Consider the following 18,371-nt stretch of genomic DNA (forward strand, 5'->3'; position numbering starts at 1 on the left):
AGATTATAATTTTGGTCCCATCCCTAAGGCCCCAAAGGGTCCGGGAACCACGAAACCTATAATTACTGTTCCTCAGCATTAGTTGTAGCTGTGTACTGTAGATCACCTTATTTTCGCGAGGTTGTTGTTTGGTATTTAAAAGCAAAACAAAATTTTCACGAATTTTGGTTATTGCTCTATATAATCTTTATTAAGAGAATTATACGCGTTAATGAAATTTTCGCGATCGACTACACGGTCTCGCGTAATTGCCCGAAAATAGAGTTATCAAGAATAAACAGTATTTGTTCGGGTCATTTCAGAAATTTAAAGTTTAAAAAAAAAACACCAAACAAATAACAGGAAGTGGCCTAAAAATAATAAGAATCTTCTGATAAAACTGTAGCTCTACTGATTTGAACTTTACAAAAAATCAAGTATAAAGTTAGATTCGGAAAAAATCTCTTTTAACGGTTTACATTAAAAAGAAATATGAATCTTTTGTTTTCTAGATTGACTTTTATGCGTCCTCTAAAACAGTAAGGGTAATTACTGGGCATTCTTAAAGAATCTAAGAGTAACAATTTAATACCGGTATGTATCGAAATGGAAAAAAAGAGATATTTTATGTGTATTGTACCTGTTTACCGCATCTTCTCAAGTCAAGGCCGCTCCACATAATGTGGAGCAGACTGGATCGGAAACCCTTGACTTGGGAAGATGGTTTACATTGTACCGTGGCGTTATCGCAAATCTAGCTTGAAAGTATACACTACAACCGAAACAGTGATGCGTTGAGTGACGACAATTAAATTCTTACTGCCCGAGTACCTAACTATTGAAAATCTTTTCATTACGTGCGCCTATTAAAGCTGTATTGCAGGTAGAAAATTGGACCATATTGGGGTAAAGAAAACCTAATCATAAAACAGATAGATTATAAACTGTAACAAAATCTGCAACAAAACTTTGCCGTAGGTTTTCTTGTTAAATACATGAAACTTATATATAAACAACGAGTAAGTATTTAAAACTGATACTGCATAACAAGTTAGTGCATGATGAAAGAACTTATGACAAAAAAGAAATTTTATGAGTAAATTGGAAGCATACTTTCCTGTCATCATCTTCATCTAAGATAGTTACTAAGATTTCTATATACAGTGAAATTAAAGTCAAGATTATTTTGAAAAATTGACTGTTTAATTTATTCTTTATAATCTGGCAACACCCTTTGTCAAAATCAAAACTGATCATAAAACTGTGAATTTGATGTAGTTTGCCCATGTGCCAAGTTTTAATGAAATTGGACAAAATCTGTAGAGATGGCAGCATTTTGAAAAATTGTTTACAGACAACAAGATGAGTAAATTCTGCAAAAAAAAAAAAAAAATCATTTTTATTTTAATCATTGTTGATGAAGAATGTTTCTAATGGTATGAGTGGCTTGTGAATGATGTCCCTCCCTTGATGAAATGACAGAATCTTCTTCTATGTCTCTGGACCCTCTCCTCCAGGAACCAACTGTAAAACATGAGGACAATTCAAAATCAGCAAAAATTCTCCTGTAAACTTTTATCTGGAAACAAAATTGTTGCACAGAGACAGAATTTATGAATTTAGGGTCGTGACCTTTGACCTAAAAATCAATTAGGCCTTAAGTTGATATAAAATTTCATTGCAAAAGCTCAAAGGTGTCTTAATTGCCCAGATATTGCCCAGAAACAAAATTGTTTCACACAGTAGGAATGTATGAATTTATGACCTTAACATTTGACCTTTGACTTCAAAATCAATAGGGGTCTTCTTTAGGCCAGGGGAATTGTGATATACAATTTTATTGAAAAAAAAAACAACTCAAATTAAAAGTATAGTTATCATTCGGAAAATAATATTTGCAACATATGGATTTCTGACCTTGACCACTGACCTTAAAATCACGCCATAATGAGCTGTGATATAAAATTTCATTGCAAAACCTCAAAGGCTTCTTAAGATATCACCTGGGTAAAAAAAAAGTGTTACAGACAAAATGCATGTATATGAATTTGACCTTGACCTTTCCACCTCAACATCAATAGGGGTCTTCTTTATAGAGATGCACAATTTTATTGGAATACCTGTATATCATGATTTTTAATTGTGTGATACATATCGTGATACAGAGACTAAAATACTAATATTTAGGTACATTATTATAAATTCCAGAAATTATTCATTTATTTGTTCAAACTTTTAAATTACAATCACACAATGTTGAAAACAGTAAAACAATGCCATCCTAGTATCCAAACTTGCTTTATATTATGCAAATAAAAATGAAAAGAGTGGAGTTATGTTTTTCCAACAAAATTATGGATATTCATTTAAAATCAGAGTAAAAATTTATATTATCATATTTTGGGGGAAATCCTGATACATGTATACCCCATATGAAATTGTGGCGATACCCATCCCTACTTCTTTATGCCATAGGGAGTAATGATATAAAATTTCATTGCAAAAGCTAAAAGACTTCTCATGGGGATAAAATTTCATTGATTTGTCATCAAAAAAGGTTTCATGGGCATTAAATTTGGTTGTTTCGAAAGTAACAGTGATATAATGATAAAAAAATTTCATGTGGGATTTAATTTTGTTGCTCATCATTTATAACAAAATAAACGAAATTAACTCCCCAACGAATATTTCTGCTTTTACAGTATGCAGTGTCTGTGTCACATACACTCTACATTTGTATTGACCTCTTGTATTTGTAGCTTACCATTGTGATGTTGTTCCCATTCAATAAAATCTGATCAAGTTTGGTCACCCTCCTTCCTTCTGGAGTGCTCTCACTGATCAACAAAAAAAACAGGACACCGATAGAATAAATAATGTAGATCAAAATCATAAACTGTGCAAAAAAAATTCCATCATGATCAGAATGCATTTCAAACCGTATTCAAAGGGAGGTAAATTTTTATGACGTTAATTGTAATCCATTAAAATCATTGCACGTCTCTAAAGAACAGAATCAGAAAATATTTTGTGTGGATGTTAAAACTTAAATGCCTTAATTAACACTGTATCTAGTATTTATTTGCAATGTGTGTCTGTGGCTGTTTTGAATAAAGTATAAATTTTCAAACTTTCACATTTTAAATCATGTGCCAGTTGAATACTTACAATTCTGTAACATCTTCCAGCACCATGTCTGAAGAAAGTTAAGGATAAAAAACCTCTAGGTAGATTATTATTTAATAATTACCTTGGTGGATTTTTAATGTCAGTAAAGCAGCAACATTGTGTAGATATAAAAATGAAGTAAAAAATTATTTATGTTTTATTAGTGAACTATTGTCTTCAATTTTATCTAATTTTATCTAAAACTGTAAATAGAGTAGCCCTTTGTCATCAAAATTGAAAACTCAATGCACAGAAATATGTTTCCTTGTTTTGTCATATCAGCCCGAGTGGCCCCATATCAGCCCGAGGGCCGAAGGTCCGATGGCTGATATGGGGCCTGAGGGCTGATATGACACATCAGACAAAATTTTCAGGACTCAGTAGTAATGTTTTGAAAAAATTTATTAGTTGGTTATAAGTTTATTGAAATTGAAAATCAAAGCATAATGTAAATCACTTTTCATATGCAAGAACTTAATTTTTGTGTAATTACGTGAGATGATCTACTCATGAAAATTTCTTGAAGGGAACAGGTGAAAAACCTGGTAGGGAAAAGCCTGGGTTTGTGTCTTTGAGGGCAAAGACTTTCAAGGAGGGAGGAATGTAGCAGTCAGGCAGGTTTGATTGCCAGATGGTCAGATAGCTGTTGGTAGAGCATGCTTCAGGGAATAACTTTCCTTTACCGGTCCCAAGAAAAACATGCTAAAATATATTGTCATGTATGCAACTTCAATAAATATGAAGTTGCATGAGCAATTATAGAAAAAAATAAAAAGTATGAGATTTTGGGCCAAAATTGAATTCTACAGATAAAAGTTTAGTTTAAAACTTCTTTTTAAACAAAGTTTTAAACCTCATTCTCTAAAAACATTCAATAAATATTGTTGTTTATCCAGTGAAAAACAAAATTGACAAAAATAATTGTAATGAAGCAGTGCATGCTTATAAGTGCTGTTTCTTTGTACTTAACCATTTTTTTTTCATGTAAAACAAACCAACGAGATGTTGTGGAAGCTGAAAGATCTTGCAAAAAATACAGATGCAACCGACTTTTTTAATTAATCTAAAAGAACAAGAGGCTTACCCTAATCACTTGAGTGGTATGAGAGGACGAACCCAAATCTCCGGGCATATGCTAGCTAGACTAACCCTAATCAGTCAAATAGTGTGTGAGGACTAACCCTAATCTCTCAGATGGATGCTAGACTAGCCCTGATCAGTCGAATACTTGTTCAAGAACTAACCCAAATCTCTCAGATGGATGCAAGACAAACCCTATTCAGTTGAGTAGTGTGCAGAGTAGTGTGCAGTAGACTAATCCTTATCAGTTGACATATATCTTACATCATAGTGCAATGAGCTCGTGGATCTTACGGAACTGGGGACCAGTAAAGTCTACCCTGATTCAGGAGACCCAGTGGCGAGGTGAGGAGGAGGAGATGGAATTGGATCGGCCATGTGCTGAGGAGGGACCCAACAGATGATTGTGTTGTGGCCCTCGGGTGGAAGCCTGAGGGGAGAAGGAAACGAGGCCACCCCAAGACAACATGGTGGCGGATGGTGGAAGTGGAGTGAAATAATGCAGGCTGGAACTCTTGGAACACGGCACGCCGTGCAGCCTTAGACCGGCCCCAGTGGAAAAGAGATGTTCAGGCCTTATGTGCCTCCTGGCACGGAGAGAATTAAGGTTAAGGTTAAGGTAAGGATGCAAGACAAACCCTAATCAGTTGAGTAGTGTGCAGTAGACTAATCCTTATCAGTTGACATATATCTTACATCATAGTGCAATGAGCTCGTGGATCTTACGGAACTGGAGACCAGTAAAGTAAAGTCTACCCTGATTCAGGAGACCCAGGTTCGCATCCTGGTATTTCTCCTTCCCTGTTACACATGTTTCAGTCAATTCAAAATCAGACAAAAAATGTAGAAATGGCACCATTTTGGGGGAAAAAAACCCAGAAGGATACTGACGTAGTCATCAAAACCAAGTAACACTCCCACGATTTCTTTGTCATTCTTCATGATAATGTGAATTCGAGATCCAATACATTTATCCACCAACTCTGAAAAAGATATGAATTATTATAGCTTACATCACTGTACATGTATATTGGAGATGAAGGTAGGAATGGAGATAAAGATGCATCAGGAGCATTTTGGAAATGTACTTGTTGTAAACTTTTAAAGACATTGTTATTCAGAATACATAAATACATTGAAATTGTCGAAACAAACCTAGAGGCAACAATTGAGAGGGATTTGAGAAAGTTGTTGTCATCTTTTTTGTTCACACATGTGAGATTCCAGGAAAAATGCAAAGATAATCCGAATGGGTATGTTCCGAAAGTAATCACTTCCGGTGACGACATTTCGCGAACATATCCGATATTAAACGAAGGTGTACGATGATTACGAATTCATGGCCGACAAAAGATGTCAGGAATAAACAATGATGCGAAGATCTACATCATGATTTCTCGAACTTCTGTTGAAGTTAGGAGATGAGTTCAAAGGAGCAGCCAAATGAGGGTTTAAATGATCGAGATGTTGAATTTTACTATCGACCAGGTACTTCTTTGTTGGTCTTTGAGGCCCTTTTGTAGCGCTGTGATGCTGGATTTTGTATTTTGGAAGCTCAGCTTCAGCATCATTAGCGGATATCGACTTACGACTTTTACTGAAGCCATTGTAATGTATTTAATTGATAAATGATATATTTTGGATAACATTCATTGAAAAATAGTCAGTTTTACCCCTCTATATATGTGTGTGGAAGCAAAAATCTAACAAATGGGTCAGGTATAATCTAGGTCTTGCAGCTTATCTTCTATGATTCATCTCCACTTCCTCCTAATTTCTTATCTAGTAGGATTTGCCAAATTTTCTGTATGTTGTTGTTAAGAGTAACTTAAATATCAGTGTTTTTATTCAATATTTTATTTTGAATCAAGAACTCTTCTGCAGCAAAATGTTCTTTTTTCCATGTTGAAACCATGTTTAACTGCAATAGATTGATCACTTAGATATACCATTTAGTGGGAACTTTTCGTGGGGTGCTAATTTAAGCTTATTTCAGCAAGTTGGTAGCTATAGTACTGGGCAAAAATTTTGATTGCTAAATTTGCGTTTTGCGTACAAGTACTGGACACAAGAAAAAAAAACCCTTTTGACCAGTATGTTATTAAACATTATACCTTTTTTGAAATCTGTATCCGAACATATGGAAGGCCCATCTACATATCTAATAAAAGGTTCTTGAGGCAGTACTCTTCTGTTAATGGGCAAAAGATTATGTTACTGGTTTGCAACGTCATGGAACACTGTGTCCATCGATCAAAATAAGTTCTGCCATTATTATTGTCATACTTCTAACAAGCCAACAATGCCAAATTTAACACCTGTTAAAGAAACCTACTAACCGGTACTGTATACAACGGTTGTCCCAGTAACGGAGCATATTTAAAACCGTGTTTCTGACATATATTGGAGTGTTTTGTAAACATATACAGGATTTGTGAGACAAATTGAGATAATATGATATGAGGCTAATAAGTGGTCATCACAGAAAAAGTAAATTGTCAAATCTGATACTTTAAGCTAGCATTTCATCAATTTTTGAAAAACATATTGGCATAACTTATTAATTAGCATAGTAATATAGCAGCTATATGTGTTTTTATTTAATAATGTCTATATAGATCTACTTATCTTAAAAGCATGTTTTAATCACCATCTCATGAGTCATGTTTGTGAAATATGAATTAACTTATGCAGTTATATAAGTTCATAACCAAGAGATAAAGATAAAGGACTAAAAGGAGCTTATATTGTTTTAAAATCAGAAAGTCATTCAGTAGAATTAAAAAAAAAAGACTATAGAAATGGAAAATTTGTTATTTAAAATTCTGTAAATAATATCTGTATAGTCAGTAGACCATGTGTGCCTGTAGCATAACTCACTCTTGCACATCCTCTAATCAGCATAGCTTTGTCTTGAAAACTTTTCTTTATGCAAATGAGGATTGTTTGCAGATGTTTCTGCATTTGATGCATAAAAAAGAGCATCATATGTTTCTGAATTCTTGTATTAATAAAGTGACAAATAATGTTACGCAATATTTTTTTTCGTAGGAGGAAAAAGAACAGATGGGTTAAAGGCAGCAGATATTGTGCCCATCCTGCGAGAGCGGGTGGCGTATCTCTCAGGTAAACATATCTGTTACTGTAATATTAATCAGATAATATGTATGTTTCATCATGAAGTTCATTTTAGGTGTAGATGTAACTTCAATGGTTTGTTGGATTGATCTAAATTAACATGGACGATAATTAGACATTGCATGTTTGTTTAATTCAAAAGATATAATTGTTCCACAATGATTAGCTAGTGCTAATTAAAAACTACTGTATAACAAAACTGGTTGAATGAACATGTAGTGTGCTTTTCTTAAAATACTAAATGAATGTTGCTGTTACATAGTATAAAAAATAAGCATTTTTTTTTTTAAATCCAGAATTTATACAATAGTTTAGTAGATATGTTGAAATTATGTATTAAAATTTTGACCCTTAACCAAATCTATTTCAGGTGGAAGGGACAGACGGGGAGGTGCTATCCTGACATTTCCTTCCCTCACCCACCCAGAAAGACTTGATACAGATGACTTGAGACGCCTCATGACCTATTTGGCTAGTGTTCCTAGGTAATTGTATAGAGAAAGCTGTACATATGTTTATTACTTTATTGCTATACTGCTATAAACTAACATTAGCAGTCCTCACCAAAACTCAATGGTCTGAAAGCCAAGGCAGTTAGAATTAATGTTGGCAAATAAAAATATACATGAAAGAAATATCTAATGAGCCTGTAAAAATGTCAAATTATGATGTGAAAAAAAATGAATAACACAATTAGTACATGTATAATTAATATTATAAAGAATTTTCTGAAACCGCTAATACTGTAATTAGTAAGTCTCTAGTACATAGGGATAGGTTGATAATCCCAACTAAACATGTTAATTCATACACTTGTTTTAATTTCATATAAGCAGTATATAAGACTATAAATTGATTTCCATGTTTTTGTAAAATTGAAATGAATTAATGCTCACATACATGTATGTAATTTTAAGTACTGTTTAAATGCTTGTAATTACATCATATCTTTGCATTGAAAACTATGAGAATTTCAAGCAAGCAAATTGAAGAGCAACTTGTCTTTACACAATATACTTCCTCCTGTGAATGGGAGAAACATGCATTGGCTGATAGGTAGTGTAATCCTGTGCAAAGCCAAAAGGTCAACTAAATCATCTTAAGAAATAAATGAATTGAAAAATACAAATGAGCATTTTTATAGAGTTTATAGAGAGAAATTTATGTGACTGTATTAGACATGGACATGCATGTCCATCAAACTTAAATTCAATGGAAGAAGATGCAATAAAAGTAAACTAGGTTCTCCTAAAAATGGGGTAGTGGTGATTTAATTACTGAAGCCCTGTATAGCTAGCCAGTTCAGTGGTCTGTTGGCAATTATAAGATTTGAAAAGTTTTGGTTAAGAGTAGTGTGAAGATATATAACATATTTCAAAGAAAATTTACCTCTACAAACTGTTTAGTATGAAACTTCTGAAGGTTAGAACTTTCTGTACAAAAGTTTTTAATTTCTTTGATTTCTAAGTTCCTGCTGTATGAAATAAATTACCTTTAGTATAAATCTCAATGTTTTCAGTATATAATTGAACACTATTTCTTTTGTTTAGTATAAAATAAGTATGGTTTTAATTTGATATTGTAGCAATGAAGTACGAGAGAGAGGCTTTACCATGATCCTTGACATGAGAGGATCAACATGGCAAATAGTCAAACCCATATTAAAAGTACTGCAGGTAGGTGCCCATATTAGATGAATTTCAGCAGGTTTTCTGGTGTGCATATGTAAGTGTTAATAAAAATATGCAAAAGAATGAAGAAGGATAAAGCAAGAAATTTTAAAAGGTTTGGTGATTTGCAGAAAGACTAGAGTATGAATATATAAGGTTTTGTAAAATGTGTTACCTAAAATTTGCACATTGGCACCTTTTGCAGTGTTATGACAATCTTAATCATGCAGGCTGAGAGAAATACCTTTTGTAAGTTTTGTTATTGTGCTTTTTTTTCCTAGGACTGTTTCCCTGACAGTATAAATATTGCTTATATAATCAAACCAGAGAAGTTTTGGGAGAAGAAGAGAACTAGTCTGGGAAGTGCCAAATATAACTTTGAAGTAAGGTTTCTTGTATGAAATGTAATATTTAGTACCCTATATATTACCTTGCAGTTACATGTATCTAACTTCCTTCCACTATTTTGTGATAAAATCAAGAAAGCTTGGGGCAAAACATATTGTTTATGCTATTGACAAATGAATGATTCGATCAATAAGTATGCCAAAATTACAATGTATTGACAATCTTCTTAATTCAGAAAGTAATTCGTCTTATTCTGAATGTTTAGACTTCCAAAAGTAGCATATATCAGAAAGAAAAGGTTGAATTTATTATTAGAAGAGTCAGCGTAGCTCAAAATATCTACAAAAAATAAAATCTGCAGTGACGTTCCCTACCTCGATCCACTGCAAAAGAGTTCCATTAAGTAATAGCAATATCAAGTATAGGATATACATGTACTTTGAATAAGAATTTTCAAGTTTAATTTACAAGCTTTTTACAGTGTTATTTGCCTGTTTTTGACAATGACTGAAATGTTGATTTTTTTTCCCCAGACATGTATGATCTCAGTGGATGGCTTATCAAAGTTCATTGATTGTTCACAACTGACCCGAGAATTTGAGGGCAGTCTAGAGTATAATCATGAACAGTGGATACAGTTGAGATTGGTCTGTACTAATTTTACACAGTATAAATGTAAAAGTTCATAGTGATGTCATTTTTAGATTTTGCTTGTTCATTAACAGTTTTATAGAGAATTAGAAATAAGCAAACCTTGATAATTATTATTTTTATGCCCCCGCCATTAAATGGCCGGAGGCATATAGTGTTACCCTGTTCCATCATTCCATCATCACTGACTTTCTGTTCATTATCTCGTCAACAGTTGCACACATTCAACTCAAATTTGACACATGGATACGTCATAAGAATACGCAGGTCAAATTTGAATTTAGTCATGGTTCGATGTTTTTTGACAGAGTTATCCCTCTTGAAGTTAGAAAAAAAATAAGAAATTTTTAGTTTCCGCTCTCTTACTTTTGTAGGGATGTATGTATAAGGTTGAAATTGCATATGCAGGTATTTTACCAGAAAATACATGCCAAGTTCGAATTTGGTAGTGGTCCATTGATTTTTGACAGAGTTATCCCTCTTGAAGTTAGAAAAAAATAAGAAATTTTCAGTTTCCGCTCTCTTACTTTTGTAGGGATGTATGTATAAGGTTGAAATTGCATATACAGGTATTTTACCAGAAAATACAGGCCAAGTTCGAATTTGGTCGTGGTCCGTTGATTTTTGACAGAGTTACATGTATCCCTCTTGAACTTATAAAAAATAAGAAATTTTCAGTTTCCACTCTGTAACTTTTGTAGGGATGTATGTATAAGATTGAAATTTCATGTGTATGTATTTTACCAGAAAATACAGGTCAAGTTCAACAAATAAATTTAAAACTCAATATGGCATTTGAAATTTTGATGGCTGCCTGTGAGGGCATACATGGGGGTTACAACACACCAAGTTTTTTAATAAAAGCAATCTAATCCTTGAAAATGAAAAAGACACCACTTAATTCTGATATTTGAAAATGAACCCTGAAATTTAAGAATATATACAAATGATTTGTTTTTAAGTTAAAAAGTAAATAAAAAGAATCAAATTTAATGACAGTTTTGTTTTCAGAGAAAAACACAGTGTTTCTCACCACCATTTTGTTACAGTAGCATTTAATTTTTTGTTTGTGACACAACCTTTATAACTGGCCATCCAGTATTTTCATGAGAGATACCAATGATTTGTCTAAAAGTGACTTTTAATGTGTAGTGGATTCTCACTCCATTTCTTGTTAACCAAAAAAAAAAAAATATATGTTTAAATAGAGCAAAGACCCACTCCTATGGAAAAAATATTAAATGTTACATTACATTGAAATGGTCAATTTTGAAAACTTTGGTATGCGAATGCTATATGTTGTATAGATAAATGCTTTAGTACTAATGAAATTGTAGCATAGTAAAGAGATTTTAGAGGAATACATTATCAATTTCTTGTTAACTGAAATATAAAAGAAAATGAAATGAGCCGTCCCATGCGAAAAGGGCCCTTAAGGTAAAAAATTTCAAAATTGACTTTTCAATGGATTATGATAGATTATAGTGTAAAATAACCAAATATAAAGTTTGATTCAAATATTCAGAATAATTTCTGAGATATAGGGAATCAAAAGTTAAGAAAATGTTAAAATTACCTTGTAAAATGACGTTGATAAAAAGACGTTCAAACTGACGCTTTTATATCCCTCTCAGAAATATTTGAAATACCTGTCTGATTGGAAAAATGGACCCACTGGGGGCCTTAAGGCGGCCCCCAGACCCCCTGCCTGAACGAAGTTATCCACGCCCCCCCTAATCACAAATCCTGTATCCGCCCATGCTACTTACTTTATCACATGAAAACATACATGAAAAATTTATGCATAAATCCCCTCCTTTTATTCTACATGCAATATTTGATATGATTGTTTTCGTTAATTTAAAGTATATCTAAATTTTACACTTGTTGTCGAAACGGTTTCATTGTTATAAGTTAAATTTTATGAAGAATTAAGCTCTAGGTGTTTTGGACTCTGATAAGACAGAAGTTACATGTACATTTTAAGAGTGTCGACATTTTTGCATGTCACATAAATGTCTATTTTGGTCATTTGTAGCACATGATTTAAAAAATCCGATAAAATATTATTTATGTAAGTTTTCTCAAATTAAACACAGATAATGGTTTTATGTCGGTAAATACCCGGTGTTTTTTTTTCTTTTTAATAATAACGTTATACACTCACCACGTCATGTTAGACGTGAATAATGCTCTGAACATACAGTATGAATTGTCGTACATTCGTAAATATTGACACAGGCAATAATACGGGCCTAGAGAATCCCTTACCCTTTTACCTGGGTAATATATGTTTCTTACGATATTGATATTAAAATTTTTCGGGGAAAAAATTCTCATCTACTTACCGACCCAATTTTTTCGTCCTGAGTCGGGAGCTCGAGAGGGCATACAAACACTATTTTAAAGTTGGCCATATTCCCTGCAATATTGGCTTCACAGTATTTGCACCACCTATTTGCTCTGTACCGACTTATAAGCAGATCAATATTCGTATGTCTTGCAGTGAACATGTAATCTTTGTAAACAAAAACTGAGGATGAGGATATAATTTTCATATTATCATCATATCTTTATACGGTCATTATAAGTTCAGAATATATTTTGAAGTTTTTTTTAATGTCACACTGATTCATCATGTACCCCCCTTTTTATGACGTCGAGCTCTTGGAGCTCGAACGTCATATAGCAAGCGCCCAGTTGAAATCGCGACCGGATATGTACGCGACCGAATGTGTCAGTCGATGCATCCGCAATAGAAAATAGCAATAGCTATAAACCATTTCTTTGAAAACGCTCAAAATGAATAATAGCTTGAAAATAAAATTGCATCAACTATATCTGCAATTAATTCTATTGCAAAACAACAATATTATGTTTTATTCTCACACAAGAAAAATGTGATGGTTGTTGCGGATGAATTTCTACAGAAAGGGTGCGTGGAATGACATGAATAACATATCGGAACGATAACCGTGTAACATAAACAACACAACAGGAGGTAAAATAATTACAAAATTACATAAACACGAATACTACAAGACTAAAAAGATTGAATTTCTAAATCTTAGCTTTACTTATAAAATCTTCTAACCAACTCTATCCTAAAAACTGATGATATTGACCAGTATTACTGTATTTCTCCATTTCCTCCATTTCCCAGTATACCGTATACCACGCCCGATCGTAACTCAATCGTAATTGTAACAGAACAGAGTCTTGGTTGTAGTTTAGATGCAATCTCTAATACAACGCTTTGACATTGGCAATTAGAAAAAATATTATATAAATTCATGAAATCCTTCATAGTTCTTCAACTGACTGATAAGAATTTAGCATGAACATGTTCGACGGTGTCTGGTCAATTCGAATCCTGCTCCATTCGGATCATGACATAAGGCCCCAGACTGTAATTGTGATATTTTGTTTAAAACTATTTTTTTATTATGTCTCCTGAGTCACTCACTTGACTTATTGCTATCTTCAAATTCAAAATGATCTTTTGAAATTGTTTTTCTTCTTCGACGTCATTGAAGCCTTTCAGGCTTTTGATTTCCGCTAAATTTCGTTTGAAGAAAAAAATCAAAAGCTTAGGCCTACATATTCTTCCATTCATTTTGTGGTTCTCAAATTTTGTGGAAGTATAATCACTTAGTTTGGATCTAATAAGATATGTCGTTGATCGAGAGAGAGGGAATGTTGGCAGTGAAATGAGTGGCGCTGTGGGCCGGAAGTAGTAGTGCCGTATTCCCAGGACTCTTCCCGAAATCACATACATGTATTATAAATCTAAAGTAATGAGTAAATCAGTTTCCAAGTTTATTAAAGATTTTATCAATGGACAACAATTTTAACATTTAAAAAACATATGCGGGGACACAGACGGAAGTGGCCAGTAATGCGTCAGGCCTCTGAACTGACACTTACAATTCAGATACTGGTATATAACAGAATTCTTTGACAACAATTAGCGAACTGAGTAATAAAACGACATGTGTTGAGTAAATTACATAGTCTGTGAAAAGCTTAGATAAGATGCATGGACATGAAAGAAGTTTAAATTTAATAATTACTTAATTTTTTATGACGTCGAGCTCTTGGAGCTCGAACGTCATCTAGCAAGCGCCCAGTTGAAATCGCGACCGGATATGTACGCGACCGAATGTGTCAGTCGATGCATCCGCAATAGAAAATAGCAATAGGTATAAACTAATTTCTTTGAAAACGCTCAAAATGAATAATAGCTTGAAAATAAAATTGCATCAATTATATCCGCAATTAATTCTATTGCAAAACAACAATATTATATTTTATTCTCACACAAGAAAAACGTGATGGTTGTTGCGGATGAATTTCTATAGAAAGAGTGCGTTGAATGACATGAATAACATTTCGGAACGATAACCGTAAAACAACACAACAGGAGGTAAAATAATCACAAAATTACATAAACACGAATATTTCAAGACTAAAAAGATTGAATTTCTAAATCTTAGCTTTACTTATACAATCTTCTAACCAACTCTATCCTAAAAACCGATGATATTGACCAGTATTGCTGTTTTTCTCCATTTCCTCCATTTCCCAGTATACCGTATACCACGCCCGATCGTAACTCGATCGTAATTTTAACAGACTAGAGGCTTGGTTGTAGTTTAGATGCAATCACTAATACAATGCTTTGACATTGGCAATTAGAAAAAAATATTATATTTAGCATGAACATGTTCGACGGTGTCTGGTCAATTCGAACCCTGCTCCATTCGGACCATGACATAAGGCCCCAGACTGTAATTGTGATATTTTGTTTAAACTATTTTTTTTATTATGTCTCCTGAGTCACTCACTTGACTTATTTCATTCCTTAAAATTCAAAATGATCTTTTGAAATTGTTTTTCTTCTTCGACGTCATTGAAGCCTTTCAGGCTTTTGATTTTATATAGGACATTAAAAAGTGTTGAGGGCAATTTACACTCTGTCCCTTTATAGTTCACAACTGTTATCCAGAAAGTGTCACCATAGGCGTCGGAACCACTTTTTTTTTGCAAAGATAGACATAATATAGGTATTGAAAATTGGGGCTTACATTTTTTCGTTGGTTTAGCCCCACCTCCCCCACTTTCAATTAGCCACCCCACTTTCAATTTGATTCCGACGCCTGTGGTCACTAATAATTCAGTAATTTGTAGTCAAGGAATAAATAAAGATTTGTAATTAAATTGATAAAAAGAATATATGTTTTTAAATAATATTCAAACTAAGATCTATTTCAAGAGTCAATTTTGCACGTTGATAGAAGTATATATCTCAGATTTAAAAAGAAATCAAATTTTCTTCGCTGACACTAACGACCTGTCGTTTCAGGCTCATAAAATTTTGACAGGTTGTACTAGTATCTATGAAACGCCTCTTGACCTTAGGGCTGATTTTGTACGCATTGGATATTAATTCTTGTATCTATCTACTGAGTGACCTCTGGTGGTATCGCCGTCATTGCTGAGCACTGCCATTTTAACTCAATTTTCTTTTGTAGAAAAGGGATTAACCCCTTACCGAAATACATTTTTTTTTCTTTGTTTTGTTTATTGATTTTTTGTTTATTTTTAACTTGTCATTTTAAGCCCCCCTTTTCCCTGAAAAACGTTGTTACGTACATGCCTAAAGAAATGGCCAAATATGATACATTTAAAAAAATGAGCAGTCATTCTTTCCATTTTAAAACAAGTCAAAGATTAAACTGAACTTATTGAAAACCTTCCTACACAAAAATGATCCGGTATTTATTTTCATAACCTTTCATGCAGACAAACACTTCATCTTTGTACTAAGAAATTAAAATAATAATCAGATGCAATATTACAGGGAAATAAATCTGTATTCAATCTTTCAGATTTAATTTCCCCATAATTTGGGGGGTTTATACATAATAAAGCATTATTTACTAGGAATTAAATGAAGGCACGTTGTATTGGGGGGGGGGGGGTGTCCATATATAATTTTTCAATGGTAATTGATTGATATAGAATGAAGATGTTCACTGAATGGCTAATTGCACCCATCTCTAACAACCCCACGCCCATTTTTTGTAGCAAAGTCAAATCTTCCGATATTAATGCATTTTTAAAAAGTCCTGATAATTTTTTTTTTCGTTGCAGCATTTAATTTTTTCTCATTTTTTTACGGCTGGTCCAAGACTTTAACAAATGATACTAGATTTTATTCTCAAATTTCATGAAATATATACATGTATCTTAGGAAACACATTAGTCTCGTTCAACCTGAATCAACCAGAAGCTAGGCTGTCTCCATAAACAGTAAAACCGACGGTGATATACTTGAATGAGACAACAAACACATTGACCCGTAAATGACCGTGACGAAGGCAAATCGTCATTTATCGCGTTTATAAACACAAAGAAAATATTGTTTTGAAAAAAAAAAATAAATCAGATGTTTTCTTCTTTAAATTTATGCTTTACGAAGAATCAACCTTTTCAAACTTCGTCATTTGCTACATGTACATGTAGAGCTGAACAAAATCTTAATCGCATATATAAACCTATATGCTGGGAAAGGTTTAAGATTTTTCTTTTCATTTATTAGGTCTTTCCATCTTTCTGTGGAAAGACCTATTGATTTTCTTCTGTTTATTATTAGGGCTTTCCACCTTTCTGTGGAAAGTCCTATTGAAATTGTTCTGTTTATTATTATTATTATTTTTCCGCCGTGTGTTTTTGAGTTTCAAGATTTATCGAAAAGATTCATGGTCCATAAGAATGTACTTGGTAAAAGATTTTTGCAGTTGACCCTGCGTATATGAATTTTGAACCCTCGAGGAGTTATAACCCCTTTCGCACTAAATCCTTGTTATCGCTACTCCTCCGAAACCGTAAACCCTAGAGTTACGAAACCTTCACCGATGTCTTCGACTACTTGAGAAGACTCTTCAATCTTGGTATTGCGAAATGATAGATCGAGCACTTTGAAGAGTTATTGCCCCCTGAAAGTTTTTGTTCTTCACGTATAATGAAAAAAATTTAAACGATTAATCGTAGAGACACGAAACCAACTGCATTGGATTCTTCATCATCTGACCTTCAAAATCTGTTCAAGGTCAAAGGTCAAGGTCACTCTGAGTATGAGAATTATAGCTCTTTTTATATCTCTTTTGTCTTACAACATATATTACATAACATTAAATACATCATATGTCCTTTTAAACCTATTTTCAGATTTCACTTTTCAACCCCTAAGCCTGAGGCATTAAAAAGTTCTTGCCCCTTGTGCGAAAAACCTTGTTATCGCTACTCCTCCGAAACCATTGACCGTAGAGATGCGAAACCTTCGATAGTGTCTTCGACTACTTTAGGGACTTTGACCTTGAAATTTAGGTCAAGGTCAAAGGTCAAGGTCATCCAAAACACGAGAAAGTCAGTGCTTTTGATGTCTCTTTCATCTTATTAGGGCTTTCCACCTTTCTGTGGAAAGTCCTATTGAAATTGTTCTGTTTATTATTATTATTATTTTTCCGCCGTGTGTTTTTGAGTTTCAAGATTTATCGAAAAGATTCATGGTCCATAAGAATGTACTTGGTAAAAGATTTTTGCAGTTGACCCTGCGTATATGAATTTTGAACCCTCGAGGAGTTATAACCCCTTTCGCACTAAATCCTTGTTATCGCTACTCCTCCGAAACCGTAAACCCTAGAGTTACGAAACCTTCACCGATGTCTTCGACTACTTGAGAAGACTCTTCAATCTTGGTATTGCGAAATGATAGATCGAGCACTTTGAAGAGTTATTGCCCCCTGAAAGTTTTTGTTCTTCACGTATAATGAAAAAAATTTAAACGATTAATCGTAGAGACACGAAACCAACTGCATTGGATTCTTCATCATCTGACCTTCAAAATCTGTTCAAGGTCAAAGGTCAAGGTCACTCTGAGTATGAGAATTATAGCTCTTTTTATATCTCTTTTGTCTTACAACATATATTACATAACATTAAATACATCATATGTCCTTTTAAACCTATTTTCAGATTTCACTTTTCAACCCCTAAGCCTGAGGCATTAAAAAGTTCTTGCCCCTTGTGCGAAAAACCTTGTTATCGCTACTCCTCCGAAACCATTGACCGTAGAGATGCGAAACCTTCGATAGTGTCTTCGACTACTTTAGGGACTTTGACCTTGAAATTTAGGTCAAGGTCAAAGGTCAAGGTCATCCAAAACACGAGAAAGTCAGTGCTTTTGATGTCTCTTTCATCTTATTAGGGCTTTCCACCTTTCTGTGGAAAGTCCTATTGAAATTGTTCTGTTTATTATTATTATTATTTTTC

The 18,371-nt window shown here is 33.5% G+C and overlaps 2 protein-coding genes across 2 annotated transcripts in view; one reads left to right on the plus strand and one right to left on the minus strand.

Moving 5' to 3' along the window:
* Positions 1-1,160: 1,160 nt before the first annotated feature.
* On the minus strand, positions 1,161-5,479 carry LOC133173003 (U6 snRNA-associated Sm-like protein LSm5). Its single transcript, XM_061307881.1, has 5 exons — positions 5,383-5,479; positions 5,115-5,210; positions 3,148-3,175; positions 2,744-2,816; positions 1,161-1,503 (listed from the first exon to the last, which is right to left on the minus strand). Exons 1-5 carry the CDS (start codon positions 5,423-5,425, stop codon positions 1,471-1,473), a joined length of 273 nt encoding a protein of 90 aa, XP_061163865.1. The 5' UTR covers positions 5,426-5,479; the 3' UTR covers positions 1,161-1,470.
* Positions 5,480-5,530: 51 nt separating this feature from the next.
* LOC133172995 (kalirin-like) overlaps positions 5,531-18,371 on the plus strand; it is a 148,302-nt gene continuing 135,461 nt past the window's right edge. The window contains exons 1-6 of the mRNA XM_061307863.1: positions 5,531-5,715; positions 7,279-7,353; positions 7,736-7,850; positions 8,951-9,041; positions 9,317-9,418; positions 9,917-10,030. Coding sequence (XP_061163847.1) covers positions 5,649-5,715; positions 7,279-7,353; positions 7,736-7,850; positions 8,951-9,041; positions 9,317-9,418; positions 9,917-10,030 — 564 coding nt within the window. The 5' untranslated portion in view covers positions 5,531-5,648. The remainder of the gene's footprint in view (positions 5,716-7,278; positions 7,354-7,735; positions 7,851-8,950; positions 9,042-9,316; positions 9,419-9,916; positions 10,031-18,371) is intronic.

This window comes from Saccostrea echinata, unplaced genomic scaffold (assembly GCF_033153115.1).
Source record: "Saccostrea echinata isolate AGI-Se365-2 ecotype Australia unplaced genomic scaffold, CSIRO_AGI_Sech_v1 ptg000056l, whole genome shotgun sequence".
NCBI classification, from domain to species: domain Eukaryota; kingdom Metazoa; phylum Mollusca; class Bivalvia; order Ostreida; family Ostreidae; genus Saccostrea; species Saccostrea echinata.